This window comes from Emydura macquarii, unplaced genomic scaffold (genome assembly GCF_026122565.2).
Source record: "Emydura macquarii macquarii isolate MOO-44397 ecotype Brisbane River unplaced genomic scaffold, CSIRO-AGI_Emac_v2 contig_2207, whole genome shotgun sequence".
NCBI classification, from domain to species: Eukaryota; Metazoa; Chordata; order Testudines; family Chelidae; genus Emydura; species Emydura macquarii.
Genome location: NW_027132344.1, coordinates 2677530 through 2700738, shown reverse-complemented (window position 1 = coordinate 2700738; position 23209 = coordinate 2677530). Strand labels below are relative to the sequence as shown.

The 23209-nt window shown below is 40.5% G+C and overlaps 1 protein-coding gene across 4 annotated transcripts in view; it reads right to left on the bottom strand.

Annotated features, from left to right (window-relative positions):
• The window catches only part of UBE3A (ubiquitin protein ligase E3A), a 98795-nt gene that overhangs the window by 48684 nt on the left and 26902 nt on the right, over positions 1–23209 (bottom strand). The window contains exons 2-5 of one of the 4 annotated variants that reach the window (XM_067559987.1): positions 20817–20884; positions 15351–15497; positions 14349–14463; positions 10070–10114 (exon numbers count right to left, since the gene is read on the bottom strand). In XM_067559987.1, coding sequence (XP_067416088.1) covers positions 10070–10114; positions 14349–14368 — 65 coding nt within the window. In that variant the 5' untranslated portion in view covers positions 14369–14463; positions 15351–15497; positions 20817–20884. Of the gene's footprint in view, positions 1–10069; positions 10115–13779; positions 13846–14348; positions 14464–15350; positions 19251–20816; positions 20885–23209 lie in introns of those variants that run through there. The other 3 variants (XM_067559989.1, XM_067559988.1, XM_067559990.1) reach the window with 3 other exon arrangements.

The window sequence follows — 23209 nt, the reverse complement described above, 5'->3', positions numbered from 1 at the left end:
AGAAACTTTTTTCATGTGGTGTTTCAAAACTGAATTGGGTTGGTGGGGGGTTAGAATTCTCCAAAATGTAAACAAATAATGTAGACAAATATAAGATTGACTTATCTGTAAATCTTATTTTCTAAAACTATATATTGTATTGAATTATCATGCCCTGATCAGTTTACAGCACTGGGCCACATGGGAAACTACATAGATGTTGCATGCCTCCAAAATGCCTGCATGTGCTCTTTTTGAAAACCTCAGCCAACTGCCTAAGTTACCCCTGAATGTTCTTGTGACTAAGTGGGATATGTTCATATTAAATTATAAAGTTTATTTTGTTTATGCATTGAACCTGTATTCTATACTTGCCCAAGGCAAGCCTATGAAATTGCATTCCAGACAGCAGCCCTGCCCAGGAGAGTTGTTTGCCACTTCACTGAAGGACTGTCACCAAAAAGCTATCAAGCTACTGGATTTGATGGTTTCTAAACTGCTGGCCAACTCCCATGGAACAATGTTGTTTCTATAGAGGGGTCCACACCCAGTGCATACATGAGTGAGGCAGAGGGCTGGAGAGTTCCAGTGGAGTAAATGGCAATAGAGAGATTATTTAAGAGTAGGGGGAGGCAACTATCACCACCTGTAAGAAGGATTTACTAAAGTGAGGGCAGGAGGGACTCTGTTCAGCCTGAACAGTGACCTACCTCTGTCTCACAAAAGGGCAAGATCAGACCTGGGGAGGCTTGTCTTGATACATTTTGATGTTTTCAGAGATCTGTAATTTGAGTGCTTTTAAGAATTAAGTTTCTGTGGTAAAGAAATACCTTTGCTAAGTCGAAGTTCCTTGCTTTCCTGCTATATTGTTTCCAAAGGAATTAAAGTAGAAGCCCAGGTGTCCACAGCCTACACAGAGCTCTGGGAAAGCAACTGGGTGCTAGGGAGGTATTAAGCACAGGTCTCAAGGTCTGGGGTGGCTGCACAGCAGAGTCTTACACACCAAGAAAGGACTCTGACAAAAGACCCAGAAGTATACACATCAGATCCGGAGCTAGAAACAGTGATTAGACTTTGCCTTAAGATGCATGTGGGACCCAGCAGTTGGGTACACTTGCAACAGACTGGTGTACATACAGAAGGGATAATGTGTCAGGTTTTAAAAGTCCTAAAGTCAGATCCTTTTGAAAGTGGGAGGCAGAAACTCCCAAACAAAGGACAACTAGAAGCGCACACAGAAAAAAATGGATGTATAATAAATGACATAACCCTTCAGAGCATACAGAGCAGGACTGCTGAGTGGTAAACCAATGATATACTGTAAATTTGCTTTTATATTCATGTGTGTTTTTCATGCAGTGTGCCAAGTATATTCATGTTTATATTTGTACATCTGTATTTTAAACTTGAAGTTTTCCGACTTAAATTTATTCTTGCAACTTCACAGCAAGATATTGAATTATGCAAAAAATCTTCAAAGAACAAAAACTGCTGATAAGTAATTTGTTTTCTCCAAAACATATTCATCCCACTAAATTCCCACTCTTGGAAACCCAAAGGCTCAAGGACTGTCTCCAAACTAAAACAAGGACTAATGTGGAAATGTGAAAATAGAAACAAAAGTTTTAAAATAGGGACATAATATACCTTTCAACAATGAAAAACTGAAGGCTAAATGCCGGAGGCAGTCCCAGAAGATGAGTAAAGAACTATTTCCAAATAAAAAATATCTATGTGAGGAAGGGGTAGCAGTAACATAGATTATCCAATAATAGATTCCTGTTCAGAGGCCAACTTTAGGCAACAGTGTTTCATAAAGGTGGTGGCTTTGCAAATAACCTGTGCAGCAACACATTTTACACTGGCTGCTGCAACAGCTTTGTGCTGAAGAGAGTCTTGACATGATGGTCAAGCGTCTCAGACTGTAGCACAGAGAGTGGATGGTTACTGAAATTGCTACCAGATATCAAGAGCTATAATGGCTTCCAGTTGGGAAGCTGCATGGTGCTTTCCTGATGGAGAGGGCATGACATTTCAAAGGAATCAGTGGCTGCCTTAATGCACTCATTCCTCTGAATGCATGTATTGCCTGGGTGCTGTGTGAAATTTTTGGTGAAGCCTGGTGACAGTGAAATATAGGATTGTGCAGGACTCTGGTGTGGAAGTACTGCTGTAGATATTCTCTCTCTTTAGACCTCCAATGAAGGAACTGGTGCAGATTCTTTGCACTAAATATGGGTGTTTGATTCAGAGGCCATGAGAGTTAACCATGTGTTGGATTTACTTGTATTTTTCGAAGAGACTAGGTTGGCTATTGGCCATTCTCTCCAGGCACAGGGTGACATTTGAAAGCAGATGACATGATGCAAGCCCGTCCAGTCCTTGACCAGACAAGTTACACTCATGTCTATCTGTACGGGACATATATTTGGGCATATTTTTGGAAGCTGCTGGAGGTCTTCCTTCCTCCAGTCTTTCAAAAGTGATAATAAGATAGAAAAGCAACCAATGCTGCATCAAAGAGATGACTATACACTAAACACAACCAGAAGAAAACCTGTAGTGATGGAAACAGAAGGACTCAAAATCCCTAAGGTTTCAAAGTCTTGACACTGGAAAGAATAAGAAGGGACAGAGGTGGACAAAGAAACCAAATGTCTCATCAACACACCAGGGCACCTGCCTTGAAAGGTTGAGAGAGACATCAGTGGAGATCCGATGTAGTGAGAAAACTGGGACAAAAGCCTGGAGGTATTGAGGAAGACAATTAGAGCTTGTTGCATCAATGAAATCCCCACCCACAAATTAAGCTGGAATAGGCTTTAAAAGTGAGAATAATCAAGAAGGAAATTAGAAAGGGATATTGCATGTATATGGGGTGGGACAGAAAAGGTGAAGCAACTCATCTTAGATAGCAGGGACCAACTAGGCACTTGAATGAGGTCTGTGAAAAGCACATCTGAGTGCCTTAAAAACTTGACAACTATGAGCCAATTAGGTTGCACATTGGAAGTACGGAGCTAGAAGTGGGAATCCAATGAAACCGAAATGTCTGGAGAAATGAAAGTTATTATGGGGACAAGAACCTTGCTGCACTGTAGAGAGGGGAAGAGGAAATGCAAGGGAGGAGAAGACTGAAAAATGTTTCTTAAAAAAAAGTCCCTTCTTGCTGATTGGCAGTTACATGAAGAGGGGAAAATATAAATTAAAGGAAACCTAAGTTTTCCTGGTTTAGCTGAAGTGAATTAAAAGCATTTGGCCATCTGTGATGCTGGTACACAGCTTTAACAGAGTTCAGAAGCTGAGTAGAGAAATTATAGTCAACTAAAGTAAATCAATCTCCATATTCACAGTGCAATTAGCAAAACAGTAAAGTGATTATGAAAAGCCCTGCATTCTAATTGGCTGACAGAATTTACTAGTTAGAATACATGGACTGAATACTTTAGTTATTGTTCTAACTGTACAACGATTATGCAGATCAGACATCCAGAATCAGAGAGCCGGGAACTGCATAACTAAAACAAAATGTATCATTTTGTGTGTTAAGGGCAACAGCGGATGGCAGGCTGCAGAATGCATAACCATATAGTTTCTTAGTTATGCAGTTCCAGGTTCTTCAGTTTTGCAATTGTAAATTCATAAATCATTGTACAGTTATTGCTCAAAAATACCCAGATCCTTGTAACCTGACTGGCTAACAGTCATTTTTAACCAAAATGTAGCGATCTGAATAACCAGAGTGATTCTGATCAGTCTATTAGCACATGTAACTAAAAATTTTCAGTCTGTGTGTAAAACAAACATGGCAGCCTGAGATACTCATTCCTTTCAGCTCCAACTTCTACAAGGAAAAATTTCAGAAAAACAAAGAAAATGGGGATGTCAAACTGTTAAAAGGAAAACAATTTTGACTCATTTCCCTCCCTATGCATGTTAGGTATTTTACAGCAGCTGAGCATCTTGCAGTCTTTAATGCATTTATCCTGAGAATATGAGGCAGAGAGACTGTCTAAGGTCATACAGGAAATCTGTGGCAAAGAAGGAATTGAACTCAAACTTAACTCTCAGACTATTAACCTAATCCCTGAGCATCCTTCCTCTACTAAATAACTTTGTACCATCTTTCTTCATATGTTAGCTAGGCCCTTATATCTACAATATTTGTGGGTTTTTTTTTTTGAATTCTGGAGTTTTTCTTCCCAACTGTAAGAGAACTTAAATAGACTCTGCTGAGAAGTGCCTTGCTGACCTGCAGAAAAGGGAAGTCCAAAATAAAAGTTGATTACTTACCTGGAACTGGTGTTCTTTGAGATGTGTTGCTCATGTCCATTCCAAGTAGGTGTGAGCGCACTGCTTGCATGGTTCACCAGAAAGTTTTCCCTCAGAAGTACCTGCAAAATCGGCTCTGGTGCCCCTTGGAGTCACACTGCTTCGGTGCTCTACATAGGGGTCTGCCGACCCTCTGCCTCTTCAGTTCCTTCTTGCCGGTTGACTCCAACAGAGAGGTAGGTGGTAGGGGTAGGTCTTGGCATAGACATGAACACCACATCTCGAAGAACAACAGTTGAAAGTAAGTAAGTGCCTTTCTTTGAGTGCTTGCTCATGTCGATTCCAAGTAGGTGATTCCTCAGCCAGACCAAGGAGGTGAGCTCAGAGAACTACAAACTGGAGCACTGCTCTGCCGAATGTGTCATCTCTGGCTTGTCGAGTGATCACATAATGAGCAGCAAAAGTATAGATGGTGGACCACGTGGCTGCTCTGCAGATGTCCTGAATTGGAACTTGGGCCAGATAGGCTGCCGACAAGGCCTGGGCTCTCGTCAAATGGGCCATAAGCTTAGGAGCCGGCACTTTCACCAAGTCATAGCAGGTTCTGATGCACGAGGTAATCCATGAAGAAATTCTCTGGGAAGAGACTGGAAGACCCTTCATCCTTTCCGCCAGTGCCACGAAGAGCTGAGTGGTCTTTCTGAACAATCTGGATCTCTTTATATAGAAGGCCAATGCCCCTCTGATGTCCAGGGAATGTAGTCCACGTTCCTGACATGCGGCTTTGGGTAGAAGACTGGAAGGAAGATATCCTGGTTTACGTGAAACTGGGACACCACCTTTGACAGAAACGCTGGGTGGGGATGGAGATGAGCTTTATCCTTAAAGAACATGGTTTACGGTGGCTCCGACGTGAGTACCCTGAGTTCGGAGACCCTCCTGGTCGAAGCGATGGCTATAGAAACGGCATTTTCCAGGATAAATATAACAAGGAGCATAATGCAAGAGGCTTGAATGGGGGTCCCATCAATTGAGAGAGAACAAGATTGAGATCCCACGGAGGGACCGGTTGGTGAGTAGGAGGATGCAGTCTATCTAGGCACTTCAGAAACCGCGATATCATTGCGTTAGCAAAAACCCCTGGATGGAAGGCTGAGATCAGCGCCAGGTGTACCTTATTTGATGTCTGCGCTAGGCCCAGCTGTTTTAGATGCAACAAGTAATCAAGGATCGTACAGATTGGGTCCGACTGAGCTTGGATGCTCTTTTGGGCGACCCAAGCTGAGAACCTTTTCCATTTAGCCAGATAGGCAATAGGAAGCCCTCCACAAGGGCTGCCTAAGAGCACCTCCCTCGCTGGCTCCGAGCACACCAGCTCCAGAGGATTTAACCATGGAGCTTCCAGGCTGTGAGGTGAAGGGATCTAAGGTTGGGATGGAGAAGTGTCCCATGATCCTGTGTGATGAGGTCTGGTCGCAGTGGAAGGGTGACTGGATTGTCTATGGAGAGGTTGAGCAGCAAGGTGTACCAGTGCTGCTGAGGCCAGGCTGAGGCTATCAGGATCACTGATGCCCTGTCCTGTTTGATCTTTTGCAGAACCCTGAGAATGAGCAGAGTAGGTGGGAAAGCGTAGAACAGCTGACGGTCCCCGGGATGAGAAAGGCATCCGCTATTGACTCCGGGCTGTGCTTCTGAAAGGAACAAAATGGAAGGCACTTCCTGTTGGACCTTGTGGCAAACAACAAGTCTAGCTGGGGAATTCCCCACCTCTGGACGGATGGACCATTTGTACATGAGAAAAGACCTGCTGAGGTTGTCTGCCAGCGAGTTCTGGGTCCCTGGCAGGTATGAAGCCTCCAGGTATAATAAAATGAAGGTACAATAAAATGAAGGAATTTCCTGTGGCCCGGAAAGATGGCCATGTGGAAATATGCATCCTTCAAGTTGAGGGCGGCGTACCAATCGCCCGGATCCAGAGACGGGATAATCGAGGCCAGGGTAACCATACAAAATCTCAACTTCTTCATGTACTTGTTGAGGTTTCAGAGGTCAAGGACAGGTGGAGCCCTCCCTTGGATTTTGGGATTAGGAAATATCAGGAGTAAAACGCCTTTCCTCTGAGATCCCGAGGAACTTCTTCCTGTACTCTGACTTTTAGGAGCGCCTGCACCTCCTTTTGAAGGAGTTGCTCGTGAGAAGGGTCCCTGAAGAAGAACAGGAAAGGGGAAGGAGGATGGGAGAGCCAGCGTGAAAAAAACTGGAGAAAGTATCCCAGTTTCACAGTGCGAAGGACCCACTGGTCCAAGGTGATTTGGGACCATGCACTGTGAAAATGGGATAAATGGTGTGAAAACAATAGGGGTGGATCCAGGGAACTGAATGTTACGCCGTCCTCAGGCGCATCCTCAAAAGTTCTGCTTGTTCCCTGAGGACTGTCTTGTATGGCCAGAGGTCTTGTCGGGGGAGGGTTTGGGGCCTCCATCTGCTATTGTTTCTACCCCTTCGGCGGTTTGTGTCCTGTCTGGATGAGCTCTGGCAGAAATGGGGCAAGGGTTGTGGCCTAAAAGGTCTCCTCTGCGGCACTGGCGCGGAGCTCTAAGGACTTCAGAGTGACTTGTGAATCCTTCAGACTGCAGTTTATCATCAGTCAGAGGAAAACAGGGCTGGACCCTCGAATGAGAGGTCCTGTTTGGTGGTTTACACCAAGAGCTCCATCTCATCGCCACCCCGGATGACACTGTCCTACTGGCCGCAGCGCTGATCTTCGCTATCCAAAGCTGGAGCTCTCCGATAGAATATACTTTCCTCCCGAAGAGGTCCAACTTCTTAGCCTCCTTTGCTTTAGGGGTAGGACCCTGCTGTCCCAGACGTTCCCTTTCATTAGCCGCTGCCACCACAAGCGACCCAAGGGGTGGGTATGTATAGAAAAAACTCATGTCCCTTTGAGGGAACAAAGTATTTCCTCTCAACTCTTTTGGCTGTTGGGGCCAAAGAGGCGGGTTTCTGCCACAAAGCCACGGTATTGTCTTTAATGGTTTTCATAGAGTGCTACTCTAGAAAGACCTTCAGGTGTTAGAATATCCACCATAGGATCCGCTCTCTCAGCAATCTCCTCCACCTGCAAGCCCATGTTCTTCGTGACCCTGCAGAGCAGTTCCTGGTGTGCCCTGCTGTCATCTGGAACTGGCACAGGCAGGACCCAGGCCACCACCTCATCCGATGACAAGGTGACAATGATATTCTGACCCCTGGATCCTGTACTCCTGATAGGTTCTGTACTAGCTTTTCATCCTTGGTGCTGGGATCGTGAACGATGTCGGCACCGGTGCTGGGGTCCGAGCTTTCCACAGCACCGCGCAAGGCACTTGCCACTGAGTGGGAGGGCCGGTCACTTGTCCTCAAAGCCATCAAGTGGGATCTCACCAAGAGGGAGCCTTGGGACTGGTGGTACGCCTAATGTGTCCAAAAGAGCCACTGATATGGCATCTCTGCAGGACCCACGGTACTGCAAACGACTGCATCGCCCGCCTGCGCTGTCTGCTGCGGAGCTGGCTCCTCCATGAGGCGTATGACTCTGCCTTGGACTCAGATCAGAGCTACTCGTTTCTCAGCAACCATGAGGGAGTGGTGTAGGGCGGCGCTGGGGGGACCTTAACCAAGCCATCATGGCCGGTTTGCCCTGGGACAGCACCACAGGTCTCTTTGGTGCCAGATCCTGATCCCAAGGGCGGCTAGATGGTGTGTAGGAGCAGTCTCCTAGATAAGCTCTCTGGCTGCCTCAAATGTCTCTGGAGTGGAGGGAAGTGGTGCAGGGAGTCCACCAGTATCGGGCTTGACGAGGCTCTTCTCTGGCTCAGAGTCAACGGTACTGAAATCAAAGGCTGGGGGCTCAGGTGTCCCGGCATGGGTCGCACCCTGGTAGCCTCCGCAGGCTTGGACTTGCGCGTCGGAGAGCGCCCTCTGTCCTTGCTCCTCTTCTGCGGCCCTGGGGAAGTGGGAGCAGTGCCTCTTCTCAGACCATGCCAAGCCCTTCGGTGCTAGGGAAGGCTGTGGGTGCTGAGGCTCCCTTGGTGCCAGGGGATGCCTGCTGGTGCCAAGGCTCCTTCGGTGTTGTTTCCTTTCTTGCCACCGGCTCCTTCATGGAGACTGGGGCACTCCTCACTGATGCCGATGAGCCTGCTCTCTACTCTGCAGGTCGAAGGGTGGCCTCCATTAGAAAGAACTTTAAGCATAGGCTGCGTTCCTTTTGGGTCCTGGGCTTGAAACCTCTGCAGATCTTGCACTTCTCTTTTAAATAAGACTCCCCGAGGCAACTCAGACAGGCCAAGTGTGGGTTGTCTGTTGGCATAGGCTTCAAGCAGGACCCACAGGGCTTAAAGCCAGGCATACCCCGTCCCCAGAGGGAAGGGGAGACTAATAACCCAATAAGCGGGATACTTAACTATATTAATTAACTACAACTACCTAGATGAACTATTTACAGGTACTTAAATAACAAGACATGAGGGAAGCACTTGCTAGGCAACAGCAGCAAAGTTCCAGCAACCATCACAGGTGGTAAGAAGGAACTGAGGAGGTGGAGGGTTGGCAGGCTCCTATATAGATGGCCATAGGGGGCACCAGAGATGACCCTGCGGGTACTTCTGAGGGAAAACTTTCCGGCAAACTGTAAACATGGTGCTTGCACACCTACTTGGAAACAAGCACTCGAAGAAGAATTTAACTATTTCCCTTTCAATAGTTTTACAGACTTTTTTAAAATTTCTTTCTCATTTTAAATTATGAATGAGCATTTCTGATTAACTTGAGCTTGCTTCTTCTTAACCTGGAATAATCACACTCTGGGCCGATGAGTTAGCAGCCCTGATTTCTACTCCGCTCTTACAAACAGGAAGCACATCTAATTATTATAACACTGCTTTGGAAATTAGCTAACTTTCAAGTTGTAATAATCAATATGGAAAGCTAGCACAAACTACATGATATAATTTTCCATAGCAGGTCAGGCATTGTTCTCTCTAGTTCTCACAACCCATTTCCCACAACAAGCAAAACTTGATGTTTTCTATTCGGCTAAGAATATGACTAATCAACTAGTTTTCAGTTGTGTGCAATGAATTGTTAAAAAAACTAGGAATATAATTTAAAAAGACAAGGTGGATGAGGTAATATCTTTTATTGGACCAATTTCTATTTGTGAAGGAGAAACTTTTGAGCTGCACAGAGCTCTTTTTCAGAGGTATAATCTGACATGCTATTAGGTCTAAATAAAGAGCAGTAAATTTCAGATATTGTATTATGCTACCATCTGCTGGTTAATACTAACTGAAACTTCTAAAAACAAAAAATTGTTTTTATTTCAGTGATAAATACGTTTCTTGACTGAGGACCAAATATTACTCTTTTCAGAGCAAAATACTAATTAGACATAGGTCTTGCGGAGATAAGGTGGGTGAGGCTTTATCTTTTATTGGACCGACTTCTGTTGGTGAGAGAGACAAGCTTTTGAGCTACACAGAGGTGTGAAGAAGAGCTCTGTTTAGCTCGTAAACTTGTCTCTCTTACAAACAGAAGTTGGTCCAATAAAAGATAATACCTCACCCACCTTGTCTCTCTCATATCCTGGGACCAACACAGCTACAACAATACGGCACAGGTCTTGCAAGCAGAAAGCCAAATGATATTCTTATTTGTTTGTTTTTAAAAGAACACTTAAAGGTTTATTTATTTTTTCAAAAAGATGCTGTTGTATTTAGCTCAGAACAGTTTTAAACATAATACACAAAACCCATCTATTTACTACTTATTTAATACTTACATTCGGCTAGTTTCAATGTTTTCAGAGTGAGGTTCTCCTGGTGATCTGCAAGATGCAAAAATGAAACGTTAAGCATCATTTTTTATTCTAAGTGATTAAAACATGCTGGATAGGAAAATCAGAAAATGAAATGTTATCTATATTGCTAGGTCTATAATGTTTATATTCCTGTTAAAACAGTACAAACAAGCTACTGAAATACAACTCGCTTATTCATTTTTATTAGGTTGTTTAAATGCTGGGGAAACGTGGCTTATAGCCAATAAATACGTAATGACCAAAGGCTGAGAATAAGATTAAGACAGGAATGAGTCTCTAGGTTCATATGACAGGAAAGTCTAATAGATTTTTGTTGCTGATTTTCCCCTTCCAGATTTCACAGTATGTCAACTATGGACCAAATCTTCATAGCAAGTTCTGTAATAGTAAGGTACACAGATATTACTTTATCACCACATAAGAACAGCCATAGCAGGTCAGACCAATGGTCCATTTAGTCCAGTATCCTGTCTTCCGACAGCAGTCAATGCCAGGTGCTTCAGAGGGAAGGAACAGAACAGGTAATCAACAAGTGATCCATCCCATTGCCCAGTCCCAGCTTCTGGCAAACAAAGGCTAGGGACACTACAGAGCATGGTTTTGCACCCCTTCCCATCCTGGCTAACAGCCATTAAGGGACCTATCCTCCAGGAATTTATCTAGTTCTGAACCCTGTTATAGTCTTGGCCTTCACAACATCCTCTGGTAAAGGAGTTCCACAGGTTGACTGTGTGTTGTGTGAAGAAATACTTCCTTTTTTTGTTTTAAACCTACAGCCTATTAATTTCATTTTGTAACCCCTAGGTTAACACTTCCTTATTTACTTTCTTCACACCAGTCAAGATTTTATAGACCTCTATCATATCCCCCCTTAGTCATCTCTTTCCAAGCCGAAAAGTCCCAGTCCTATTAATCTCACCTCATACAGAAGCTGATACATACCCCTAATCATTTTTATGCCCTTTTCTGTACCTTTTCCAATTCCAATATATCTTTTTTAAGATGAGGTGACCAGATCTGCATGCAGTATTCAAGATGTGGGCATACCATTGATTTATAAAGTGGCAATATGATATTTTGTCTTATTAATCTATCCCTTTCCTAGTGATTCCCAACATTCTGTTAGCTTTTTTGACTGCCACTGCACATTGAGTAGATGTTGTGGATAGTTCTTCCAAACAACTCCAAGATCTCTTTCTTGAGTGGTAACAGTTAACTTAGATCCCATCATTTTATATGTATAGTTGGGATTATATTTTCCAATGTGCATTACTTTGCATTTATCAACACTGAATTTCATCTCCCATTTTGTTGCCCAGTCACCCAGTTTTGTGAGATCCCTTTGTAACTCTTCACAGTCTGCTTTGGACTTAACTATCTTGAGTAGTTTTGTATCATCTGCAAATTTTGCCACCTCACTGTTTACCCCTTTTTCCAGATCATTTATGCATATGTTGAACAGTACTGGTGCCAGTCCACACCCCTTAGGGACACCACTATTTACTTCTCTCCATTCTGAAAACTGACCATTTATTCCACCCTTTGTTTCCTATCATTGATCCAGGAGAGGACATTCCCTCTTATCCCATCACAGGTTACTTTATTTAAGAGCCTTTGACGAGGGACTTAGTCAAAGGCTTTCTGAAAAATCTAAGTACACTATATCCTCTGGATCACCCTTGTCCACATACCTGTTGACATCCCCACCCCCCAAAGTTTTCTAATAGAATGGCTACCTATATTCTTTCCACATGTAATTGAAAACGAACTCTTGGAAGCACAGAATTTCTGAGAACCTGCCTACCTGCGAGGCGGCTTCTTCACTTACGTTCCATCATTTCAACTGAGATACTCTCTTGCTGTGTTGGTCCTGGAGACCTTTTCAGGTTAATGACAGTTCTCAGCTGAAGGCCCTCACTCCCTGGCAGTCTTATTTACTTACTAGGTTTAATTTATACTTTACAGTAGATCGTGGTGGATTTCTGGACACTATTTATTTCATCAACCTATTACTTATTATTTGTATCCCAGTTGTGCCTAAGAGGCCCCACTCAGGAATGAGGGGCCCACTGTGCTAGACACTCAATGAAAAGATGATCCCTGCCCAAACTGTATGGGAGACACTTAAAAGAAACTTAATTATTTTGTATATTTTTTAAAAAACATTGTATCACTTGAGTGGTTCCAGTGATAGATGGTGCAGAAATACTGAAATATCCTGAACCTTTTTTTTTTAAACTTCAGATTTTTTTTAAACTAATATTAAAACATAGTCCTCAATATACTCTGACCAGGTAATCATACTATTAATGTATAATTATGCTGAAGCAGGAATTTTAATATTCAGAGCCACTGGAAAGAATGGACAATGTGCACTTTTGCTTTCCTGTATCTTTTAATATCTCCTCCCTTTAATCATTTGTCATCACATGATTTTTAACATTTTAAGTCTGCTATTCTTCAATTTTCCTTGCTGTAGGGGGGTCAATTTCCCTCTATTCATTTAAAAAGAGTAATAGCAAAATGACTGCTTCCAACAGGGGTGCTCAACAATGAGACGAATACAGTCTCCTACTCCCAACAAACAAGCAGGCTGCCTTTGTAACACTGAACTTCCAGCGGCTTTCTGGAAAAGAGCCTGAAGATCTTTTCTGAATGTCATCCTAAAAGCAGAAATAAAAAATAGCTGCTGGCATTAGGGAATTGACGAATATCAGCAGTTCCCAACATTTAACGTAATGCAGCAACATATTCAAAAGAAGGGAAACAGAAGGAAGCGGAGACAGCAGGCAAACAACAAAAATAAAATAAAATAAAATAAAAGGTAGCAGGTACAAGTCTTTGGCACCAAATTGCTGCAGAGTATATCCAATATATCCCTATAATCTATATTCATCCCATCTAGTCTTCCAGAAAGGTGACATCACTAGATAACAGGAACTCAACTCCAAGCCTGTCCTATAGGCTGATCATTTTTTTTGTTTGCTTGTTGTTGTTGTTTTTCTTAAAGTAATAGAGACCTTACGTTTAAGGAAAAATCAAGCAACTTTGGAACAAGTATGTGATCACCGACAAAAATGTTTCTGTAGATAATAGTGCAAAATCCCTGTAATTATTTTTCCTAGGTTTCCAGTGGCCCTGTTTACAATATGATTTAGTGAATTATTAATTTTTCTCATTAAATATCAGAGATTAAAAAGGACAGGACATACTTTTAAAAAATAAAGGATGTAAGAATCATGTCAAGTTAAAAAAAATTCAAGTTACACTTATAACACTAATTAAAACAGTGTGGGAAATCAATCTTATTACAGAACAGGAAGTTTCATTAGTTTGATGAGCAGCTACTTATTCTTTAATATCAAACAGAATTTAAAAACAAATATAGTGCTATTTTTCTAAATATGTAAAATACTGATGACAATTACATTATATTTAAACTACTAAGAATACATTATATATAACATGCTGAAACATTTTCTTTCAACACCATTTGTTTAAAAATCTGAACATAAGTTTTAAGTTACTTTACAATAACAGTTTTAATAAGACCTCAGAGCAAATGCTCTTACAACTTTCAACCTTAAATTAGATTGCAGAAACTGTGATCACAAGACACCAACTAATCTGAATACTGCAGCATGAGCTAGCAAATTCAAATGATGGCTCACTTCCAACAACACTGGGAGCAACTTCTCCATTCTGCAAGCCACTCCTTTTACCTCCACTGTAACTCCCTAGGAGAGAAAAGTAAAGGTATGCAAGTCTACTGAATTTCAGTATCATCAAGTTTCCTGGACAAATGTTTTTAGCAAACATTCACTAATTAAATGCATATTTTAATAAGCTGCTGTAAAGTTACTTTTCATCATTAAAATTTTTTTATGCTGTTATAACAGTAGTTGGAGGCTTGAAATTGTGATCTGCTTCTTACCGATGCTTTTCTTAGATCTTTGGCATACAATGGTTTGTTGCTGGAGGGTGGACATGAGTGCTAGGATGCAGATATTTAAGGGAGCATGGGGAGAATTACATGTACTTTCTTATCAACACAACAAAAGGTGTAGATCAAATGTTAGATCTCAACTAATCTTCATACTGTCATTTCAAAGGCTACTTGTATTACATTTATACAATTACCTTCAAGTCATATGAATCAACTATTCTTTAAATTAAGTATTACATTAATGAAAATATTTAATTAATTCACAAAAATAACATTAAATGTTTTTATGTTTACCTTTTACAAGTTGTGGCCATTCGGTGACATCGGGGTGATCACAGTTTTGAGTTACTGATTAAAAACAGGTTGTCACACCAGTCGTTAAGTTGGACTAAGCAAAGGCTTAACAGCTCTAAATAAATAAAAAGTTAAAAGTCCTTAAAAGTTAATACTTTCACCCAGTACACTGAGTAAACATAACAGGAAGAGGTGAAATAATTACAGATGGTAAAATAAATAGTTTTAGCTTTTAAACTTAAGACTATGATGTCAAAAAGAATTATAGGGCCATTCAAGACCAGCTATGATTTCTACCTTAATTCACTATAACAGATGGAACTGGTCCACATAAGTTAACTTTAATACTAACCCTGAAATTTGTTAATGCAGTAAAAACAAACACATAAACCTCCCTGACCAATAGAAGATTATTATATTGAAATGAAGCAACACACGAACGTTTGGAAACATCATATAAACATGAATTACAGTTCAGTTCTCACTATAATTAGAGCCCTGCAAATACATGAATATCTGCAGATATCTGCATCTGCGGTTGTTTTGTTTACCATCTTTGCGGATCACGGACTGGATTTTTGTATCCGCATAGGGCTGTAACAGTGAGAGAGGTGCTAATGTGAGTGCAGATACATATAAAAGGTGGAGTGTGGCTCGCAGGCTGGATCAAGTTAATTATCGCAGATGGAGATTGGATGCTGATACAAATTTTTGTATCCGTGCAGGGCTATAATACCTATTTGATATGTTTCTTTACTGTAACTCAATTTTAATCTGATTCTAGAAAGATTGTGAGGTTTCAAGCAACTTCCGTGTAGCTTATTTTTTTGCTGTTTGTCTTCCAAAAATAAGCAGAATGAACAAAGTCCATGCATGAAAATGGTCAGATATTTGACAGGAGCAATAAACTTTACAGTCTTTGGACATCTCTTTAGAGTGTCAGCCCCATTAACATTACAATTTTTTTAGTCTTCTCTTTCCATTTAAAAAAAAATATTTTACCTGTCAATCGTTTCCTGTGATCTGGCTCCACTGGCATAAATTGTAGGGTTGGTCCTCTACACTGTCAGGCAGGTGGCAGCCAATGATAACTCAGCAATACTCGTGCCCAAAGCGCCCTGGGACCACCCCAGCTGATTACTTCCATGTCTGAAAAGGAACCAGTTAGTCTCTTACCTATTTCTATTATCCACCCCCAAACTAAAATTAATGGGTAAAAAAAATAATCCTCAACACTTAAAATCACCCCATTCTCTCCTCTTCCACCCCACTCCCACGCTTCTAGCAGGATCGGATTGGGTAGGAGTATAAAATAGAAAAAGACGTGGATCCTCTATCCTGTGATGGAGTCAGCTCACAAAAAGCAATCACAAATCAGAAATTTATCTAAAGTTGATCTCCTATTGCAGAAGGATTCATTTAAGACAAGCTCTGCCTTTTGTTTAAACACTTGTATACGCTACTGATGCACTTACTGAGTGAAAAAAATTAAATTTGATTTTAGTTTCTTTTAAAAATAGTGATCAGTTAACAGCCAGCGGCCACACAAGTCCAGCACAGTGCCATAGCTAGGAAGTTTCTCTTTCACTTCAACAAGCTCTCTTTCTGACCTGTACAGACCTTAGGATTCCAACTAGCACTATCTTCATACACACAAATGAACAAAGATTAATAGCCTATTTATGGAGAAAAGGACTGAACATTCTGCAGCTGACCACCACATCTGCTAATGGCCAAATCACACCATTATTTGGTGAATAATCAGGGAGTGCACATGAAGGCTTGATATGTCACCCAGCGAAGCCTGCCCCTTTTCAGTTGAACAGGTCACAAGGACCTTTGTAGAAAGGACCTTTCTTTGACACACATTAGAAACACCCACTAATTCTCTTTGCCGAAGTACATCACAGCTTGTGATGATCCTTAAAGGCTTCAAACTTTCTGAAGTTTCCCAGCTCTGCCACTGACTCACTAGGACAAGTCATTTCACTACTGGGCTTCAAATTCTCCATCTGTAAAATGCAATAATGATACTTACTACCTTTATAACAATGCAGTTTGAGATCTACACATGAAAAGAGCGAAGACCAAATATTACTAGTACCAACGTCAAAATAGCAAAATGACACTTCCTTCCCTCATCTAGCGTTGGATGAAAGGGAAAAGGGAAAGGTGAGTGGAAAGAGGAAAAAAAAGTCTAGGCTGGAACTATAGAAAGGGTTATTATCCCTGTTCATCTTGCAAATCTAATAGCCAAAAAGAAGAGAAATCTAAAACAATCTAGATAACAGATGCAATAGCTTTGAAGGGATCCACGTGAGGAAGGAATGGTAAAAAAATAACCTTTTCAAAACCAAATTTAGGCTCAAAGTAGCTGGGGACCTAACAGTAGAATCTAACCTAAATGGGGGGATCTAAATGCAAATAACCATTTCCAGGAAGTTAGCATTAGGTTTAAAACTCCATAGAATACATTGCCACATTTCCCTAAGACCAACAATGGCAGAGACATGAATCCTTACAGTAATGGTTCTAAAACGATTGTCCATGGATCATTAATGGTCCATAGAATGAAATATCTGCGAACCAAGCAAGAGGTGGTGATGCAAGGATGAAAAGCTTACAGTATTCATTTAGGGCATGATGACCTTTAGAGAATGGCACAAGATCCGACTATCTTCTCAATTTGCTTTAGAGAAGAGGAGGAGTTCTAAATGGGAGCAACTTATTTTCCTTTTTGCCTCTCAGGAAAGCAACAGGAATTGTGTGGTTTTTATTCAATTTTGCATAGGTGTAGTGAAGCAGGTTTGTAAGGATTCATTTAGAAATTAAAAATAAATCCATGAACTGAATTCTAGCCCCTTTTCTTAGCCTAATTGGAATACCTCTAGATGAAGAATGGAACCTAATTTGGCTATATCAAATATCTTTATTTTGGATAACAAACTGTGTGCCATGCTACAAGTCTGAGGTATCTGGAACAGGAATGGAGTAATGATTTATTTGAAAAAAACTGATTGGGGTTAAAGGAAAGGAAAGGAAAGGGGAGGTTTTTCTCCCTGCAACATTCAGATGGTCTAGCAATACTAACCATCTTCACAATATTTGGGCTTTTTTCCTTCCTTTTAAAGGGACATGGAGGCCAAGATGACAAAAACATTCTTGAAGATGAATGCACTGTGAGCTCCATTCCTCAGTTATCCTGATGAAGATTTATGGATTTAGATGCCTTTCCCTTCAACTTAACTATTTGGGCCAAGTATTTTGGTGCCTGACAGAGGGCAATGTGTGTTACACAGTGCATTTCATTCTGCTCATCTGAAGAGAACAGATTCCCTGAAAAGCTTCTCCATAGTAGTACATATAGACCACTTTTGGCATGGGGTCCATTCTGAATAGAATATGTTTGTAGGGACACACACGAGCTACCAATCATAGAGCTAGCTGAACAGCTACGAGCCCTAATACTTTTCTGTACAGACTCTTCACCTTCTATAGTTAAGAGTTTATTCGGAGAGGGTCCCTATACATGCTTTGAGGATTCTGTTTGCAGCTTGTTAGTTTCTGGAAAATGGTGCTTGCTTTTGTGCACTGTCGGTTCAGCCACCAAGACTTTCTCCAGAAAAGGGACTTGGAGTTTTGCTTCCAGTTTCTCTATACTGCAATATCTACTAGAATATGATCTGAAGTGGTTTCAGTTAGGAGAGGGCCTAAGGAATAAGGGCTGACAAACTACAGTTTATAAGACTTGCTGATGAAAACTGCTTCTTTAAAACCCTGATGAGAAATGATAGTCTGACGATTCTGTCTGTTAGAAAGACTTTCCTTTCTGGAGTATTTTTTACTATTTCCTCCAAACATGACAGAGGCCCACGAGGAAGAAATGCTGTATATTTGTTATCAAGCTCAAAACACGGACAAGATGAACCAATTGCCTTAACAGAGAACTGTCAAAAAAACAAACTTCTGGAGAGCCGTGAGTCAAAAAAATCTTCTTTTTTTGTAAAGCTGATTGGAATAGTGGCTGGCCCAAGTAGGAGGGAAATGAATTAGATTATTCTACTAGAGTTTAATTGTTAATTCACAAAAGACCACTCATCATAGGTCTCCATCATATAGTGACAAAATCTGGGAATCATTCTTAACTCCTCCATCTCTCACTTAGGTCATAAACAAATCTTGCTCCATCTTTCTCCTCTTCATATAAGAGTATCCATTCCTTTTTGTCTATTGCAATGGCAAAATAACTTGTCTACCTCTTAATCACCTCCATTACTGTAAACTCCCTCGAGTCCCTGACACCCACAGCTGCTATTGAAATTACCTTGCATATTAGTTGTTCAGACCATATCACTCCTTTTTAATTTCTTCCAATGGCCTCTTGCCCTATGTATCAAATTTAAAGTTCCTGTCCTTGCAATGAAGATAATACAGTTTCACTTCAGCCTCCACATTTGACCTTTTGTTCTTTCAAACCTCTTCTCTATATACGTGATCCCTCAGGAGTTTCCTCTCCCACTCCTCTCTTCTTCCATGCTGCTCTTATGCAGTCTACCGTCCCAATTTCTATTCACCAACCCTCACCATCCCGATCATTCCTAAAAACAAACTTCCTCCATGTCACTTACAGGATGTGATTGCACTCTCTCTTACTCAATCACACCCCCCTTACTTAATGGAACTACTATGATGTGCAGATTCTAAAATCGAATAACCATTTGATTATGTTACTGTAATCACCATCCTTCTTGCTGTTTCCCACATTTAAATTTAGATTGCAAGTTCTTAAGGGCACGTTCCTTGCCCAATTTATTTTATGAAGTGCCTAAATTGTCTAGTACACTTTCAGGGACCATACTTAAAAAAACTCAACCATGACAAATAGTTACATCATTTAGAACAGAGTGGCCATCAGGAGAAAAGTCAGCATAAAAATAGTGGCCTAGATTTCAACAGGAGCTGTCACCATCCACAAAACTTTTTGCAATTGAAGAGCAAATTTTTGGAGAACAAGAAGCAAGTGGGTGGTCTCAGAGGTGCTGTGGGTGCAAAAATGACTGAGCAGTCACTAGCTGTTACCTGCTTGACAGAGCAGAGGACCAATTTCTAAAGTTTCCCAGGAACAGCTGTATTATGGAAAGGAAACATTACAGCTCTTGCAAAGAGTTACAGCTTTCATGAAAGCAAAGTCTATAATTAAAGTTGCAACTCAACTTTCATTATAAATCTCACCCCCCTCAATAGTTTTACATTGCTCATATCTCTTCAAAAAACTTTCTTTGTGGGCTGATCCTTTCAATACTTGATCTCAACCGAATGTTTTTTTGGGGGTTGCTTTTAAAAAAAACCCTGCACCCCCCGCAGATGCATTCAGCAGTTCTTGAATTAGAAACACCTCTTCCTCACATTTAAACCGTTTCAAAAATCATTTTGTACACTATTCAAAAGTGGTTGAAATTAAAACTTTAGCATTCCCATTCCATACTGTTAGTCGTTATTAATGGACAGTCACTCAGTAAACTAGAAAAAAATGTAACAAGAATTAAAAAATTGCTTTTGGGCATGTGCAGTTCAAAAAGGTTTTCAGTCAATTAGTGGTTACTGCACTTGGAAATTTTAGAACTTCATGGTACTGCAGGTACTTTTTTTTGTATCTACACTGTGGTGCAACTGAAAACCTAGCTAGTTGCGAAATTGCTTTGAACACTTTATAGTTTTTCTTCTCTCACCCATATCTTTCCCCCATTAAGTTTAAAGGTTGCAAATTAGAGTAAAGATATTTAAAAAAATTAGGGTTCTAATAGCAACATTAATTTTGCTATACTGCACATATGTAATATTTTCAATTACAGGTTACCCTGTTAAAAGTATAAACAAAATAGACACTGCGTGCAATATGACTACATTAACAGTGCTATTGGAACCTTAATTTCTGCATTTTCTGATGTTTCAATTTGTACTCTGAACGTTATCATCAGCTTTTGCGTTGAATGCTGTTGTACATCTCCTTTTATTTTGTACTTTCAAATTTGCAACTGAAATATCAAACTTCTAGAAATTTTGCAACCAGCACTGCAAATGTGTTCAGCAGTTACATAAAAATCAAAAGTTGTCTCAATTCCAATTCAATCCACAAAGATACAGATATATAGTAGCAACTGGATGTTAGGTTTGTGAAACAACTTTAAAGGGTGCTCATCAATGCTCCTTTATTTTGTGTTTCATTTATTGAATCCATGAATGTCAAGTGACTCCAACGGTCAAAAAAACTGTATCATAAATAAGTGAACAGATATTACAACTTAAATGTTTGAAAATAAAGGAATACACCTCAGTATTTCCCTTAATTGGAGTTTTTGTTATAACTTCTCATTTTTACAAACAAGTTTTGTTAAGGTAACAACTAAACTCAAGAGAGAGTTTGACGACAAGTTGCATAAGTAATACATGAAAATACAGCAGACATACCATATTTTTCCACAGCTTCAGAAGTTTGTCCTTGCAAATTATAAAACAGATTTCCACTGTTTTTGGACCTATAATACAAAACATCACATTTTAGATTTTGCACTGACGAACAAGTTAAATACCAACTTGGAACAAAAAGTAGCCTTGAAAAACTAGTAATTAATGGATGAACATTCTCCAACACAAAACATTTTTGTGCACAAAAAGATACACTTTCAGTATAATTAACAATACAATTTTTAGAAACACATATGGAGTGTTAAGGGAAACTGCGAAAAGCCAAAACAAAAACAATGCCTTTTTCTACTCTCTTTAATGATGTAAAAAGACTTTCCTAAGAAACCAACATAATCTAATATAATAAATATCCATTTCCCACTCTTTGATGGAGGATCTTGGCAAAGACTTTGGAGAGACTGAGACTGAAAAAGATTTAAGGCTGCCTTTACACATCATAAAGCAGCAGTAAAGAAGAAAAATCACATTTTTTGTTATTGCTGTACATTCATTAATAATCTGGATAATGGGGGGTGGACTGCACCCTCAGCAAGTTCGTGGATGACACTAAGATGGTGGGAGTTATAGATAGGTTAGAGGGTAGGGACAGGATACAGAGTGACTGAGATAAATTGGAGGATTGGGCCAAAAGAAATCTGATGAGGTTCAACAAGGACAAGTGCAGAGTCCTGCACTTAGGACGGAAGAATCCCATGCACTGCTTCAGACTGGGGATGGATTGGCTAAGCAGCAGTTCTGCAAAAAAGGACAGGGCGTTACAGTGGACAGAATATGGATATGAAGCAACAGTGTGCCCTTGTTGCCAAGAAGGCTAATTGCATACTGGCCTGCATTAGTAGGAGTACTGCCTGCAGATCGAGGGAAGTGATCATTCCTCTCTATTTGGCACTGGTGAGGCCACATCTGGAGTACTGTATCCAGTTTTGTGCCCCTCACTACGGAAAGAATGTAGACAAAGTGGAGAGTGTCCAGTAGAGTGCAATGAAAATGATTAGGGGCTGGGGCACAAGAATTATGAGGAGAGGCTGAGGGAACTAGGATTGTTCAGTCTGCAGAAGAGAAGAGAGGGGCTGGGGGGATTTGATAGCAGCCTTCAACTACCTGAAGGGGGGGTTCCACGGAGGATGGAGCTAGGCTTTTCTCAGTAGTGGAAGATAACAGAACAAGGAGCAATGGTCTCAAGTTGCAGTGGGGGAGGTCTAGGCTGGGTATTAGGAAAAACATTTTCACTAAGAGGGTGGTGAAGCACTGGAACGGGTTACCTAGAGAGGTGGTGGAATCTCCATCCTTAGAAGTTTTTAAAGTGCTGACATCCTTGGCTGGGATGATTTAGTTGGGGTTGGTCCTGCTTTGAGCAGGGGGTCAGACTAGATGATCTCCTGAGGTGCCTTCCAACCCTAATCTTCTATGATTTTATGATTTAATATTTCAGGTTTGAAGGCATTGCTATAATAAATTCATTTTAAGGAGTTGTAATTAACAATGGACTCAGGCATAAAACTGACAAAAAAATCTGCCTTAGTACACTATTTTATTCTCTCATTTTTGTGGCAATTAAACCACTCATTTAGAAATTTATGTTTGGGGGAATAGGTGACAAAGAAATGTACTTAGGAGTTAATGCTGAGTCTTAAAGCTGTGTTACTATGGTTCAATAGATAAAAATGGTAAGATCACTAATTTAGCATGGAATACCACCATTGGGTACTTCAAAAATGAAATTATAGTTTTTTCATAGATTTTAAGACGAGAAGGAACCATTATGATCATCTAGTCTGATCTCCAACACAGGCTATAGAATTTCACCATGCAATTCCTGCTTCAAATCCATAACTTCAGATTGATCTAGAGCACATCATTCAAAAAAACATCTAATTTTCATTTAAAGATGTCAAGAGATGGAAAATCCATCACTTCCCTAGGTAAAGCATCCCTAATTACCCTCACTAAATAGATTACTTTTATTTAGTCTCACACCATATGGCAGATTTTTCAAGACCACATTTTTTCCATACAAGCAGCAATGAGCAACTGCAATAACTTTAAATAGTTCTTAATATTGTTAGCACACAGATTCACTTAATAAAGAGGACTTCTTTCTAGTAATATATATATATACTCTATATTCTTTGGTGCCATTACATCTATTCCAGTAAGAGATTATGTTCTCACAAGTGGAACTGTGATCTCTTTAAGCTATGCAAACCACATGAAAATTTGTCTTTGAACTTGATTCAACCATGTAGCTTGTGTGTAGCACATAAAACAAAGCTACTGCTTTACTGAACGCTGACAACCACTCCAATATCCATGATATGTGACTGTGACTAGGAAATTAAGATTAGTCTCTTACTAGCAGCAATATGTCACATTAT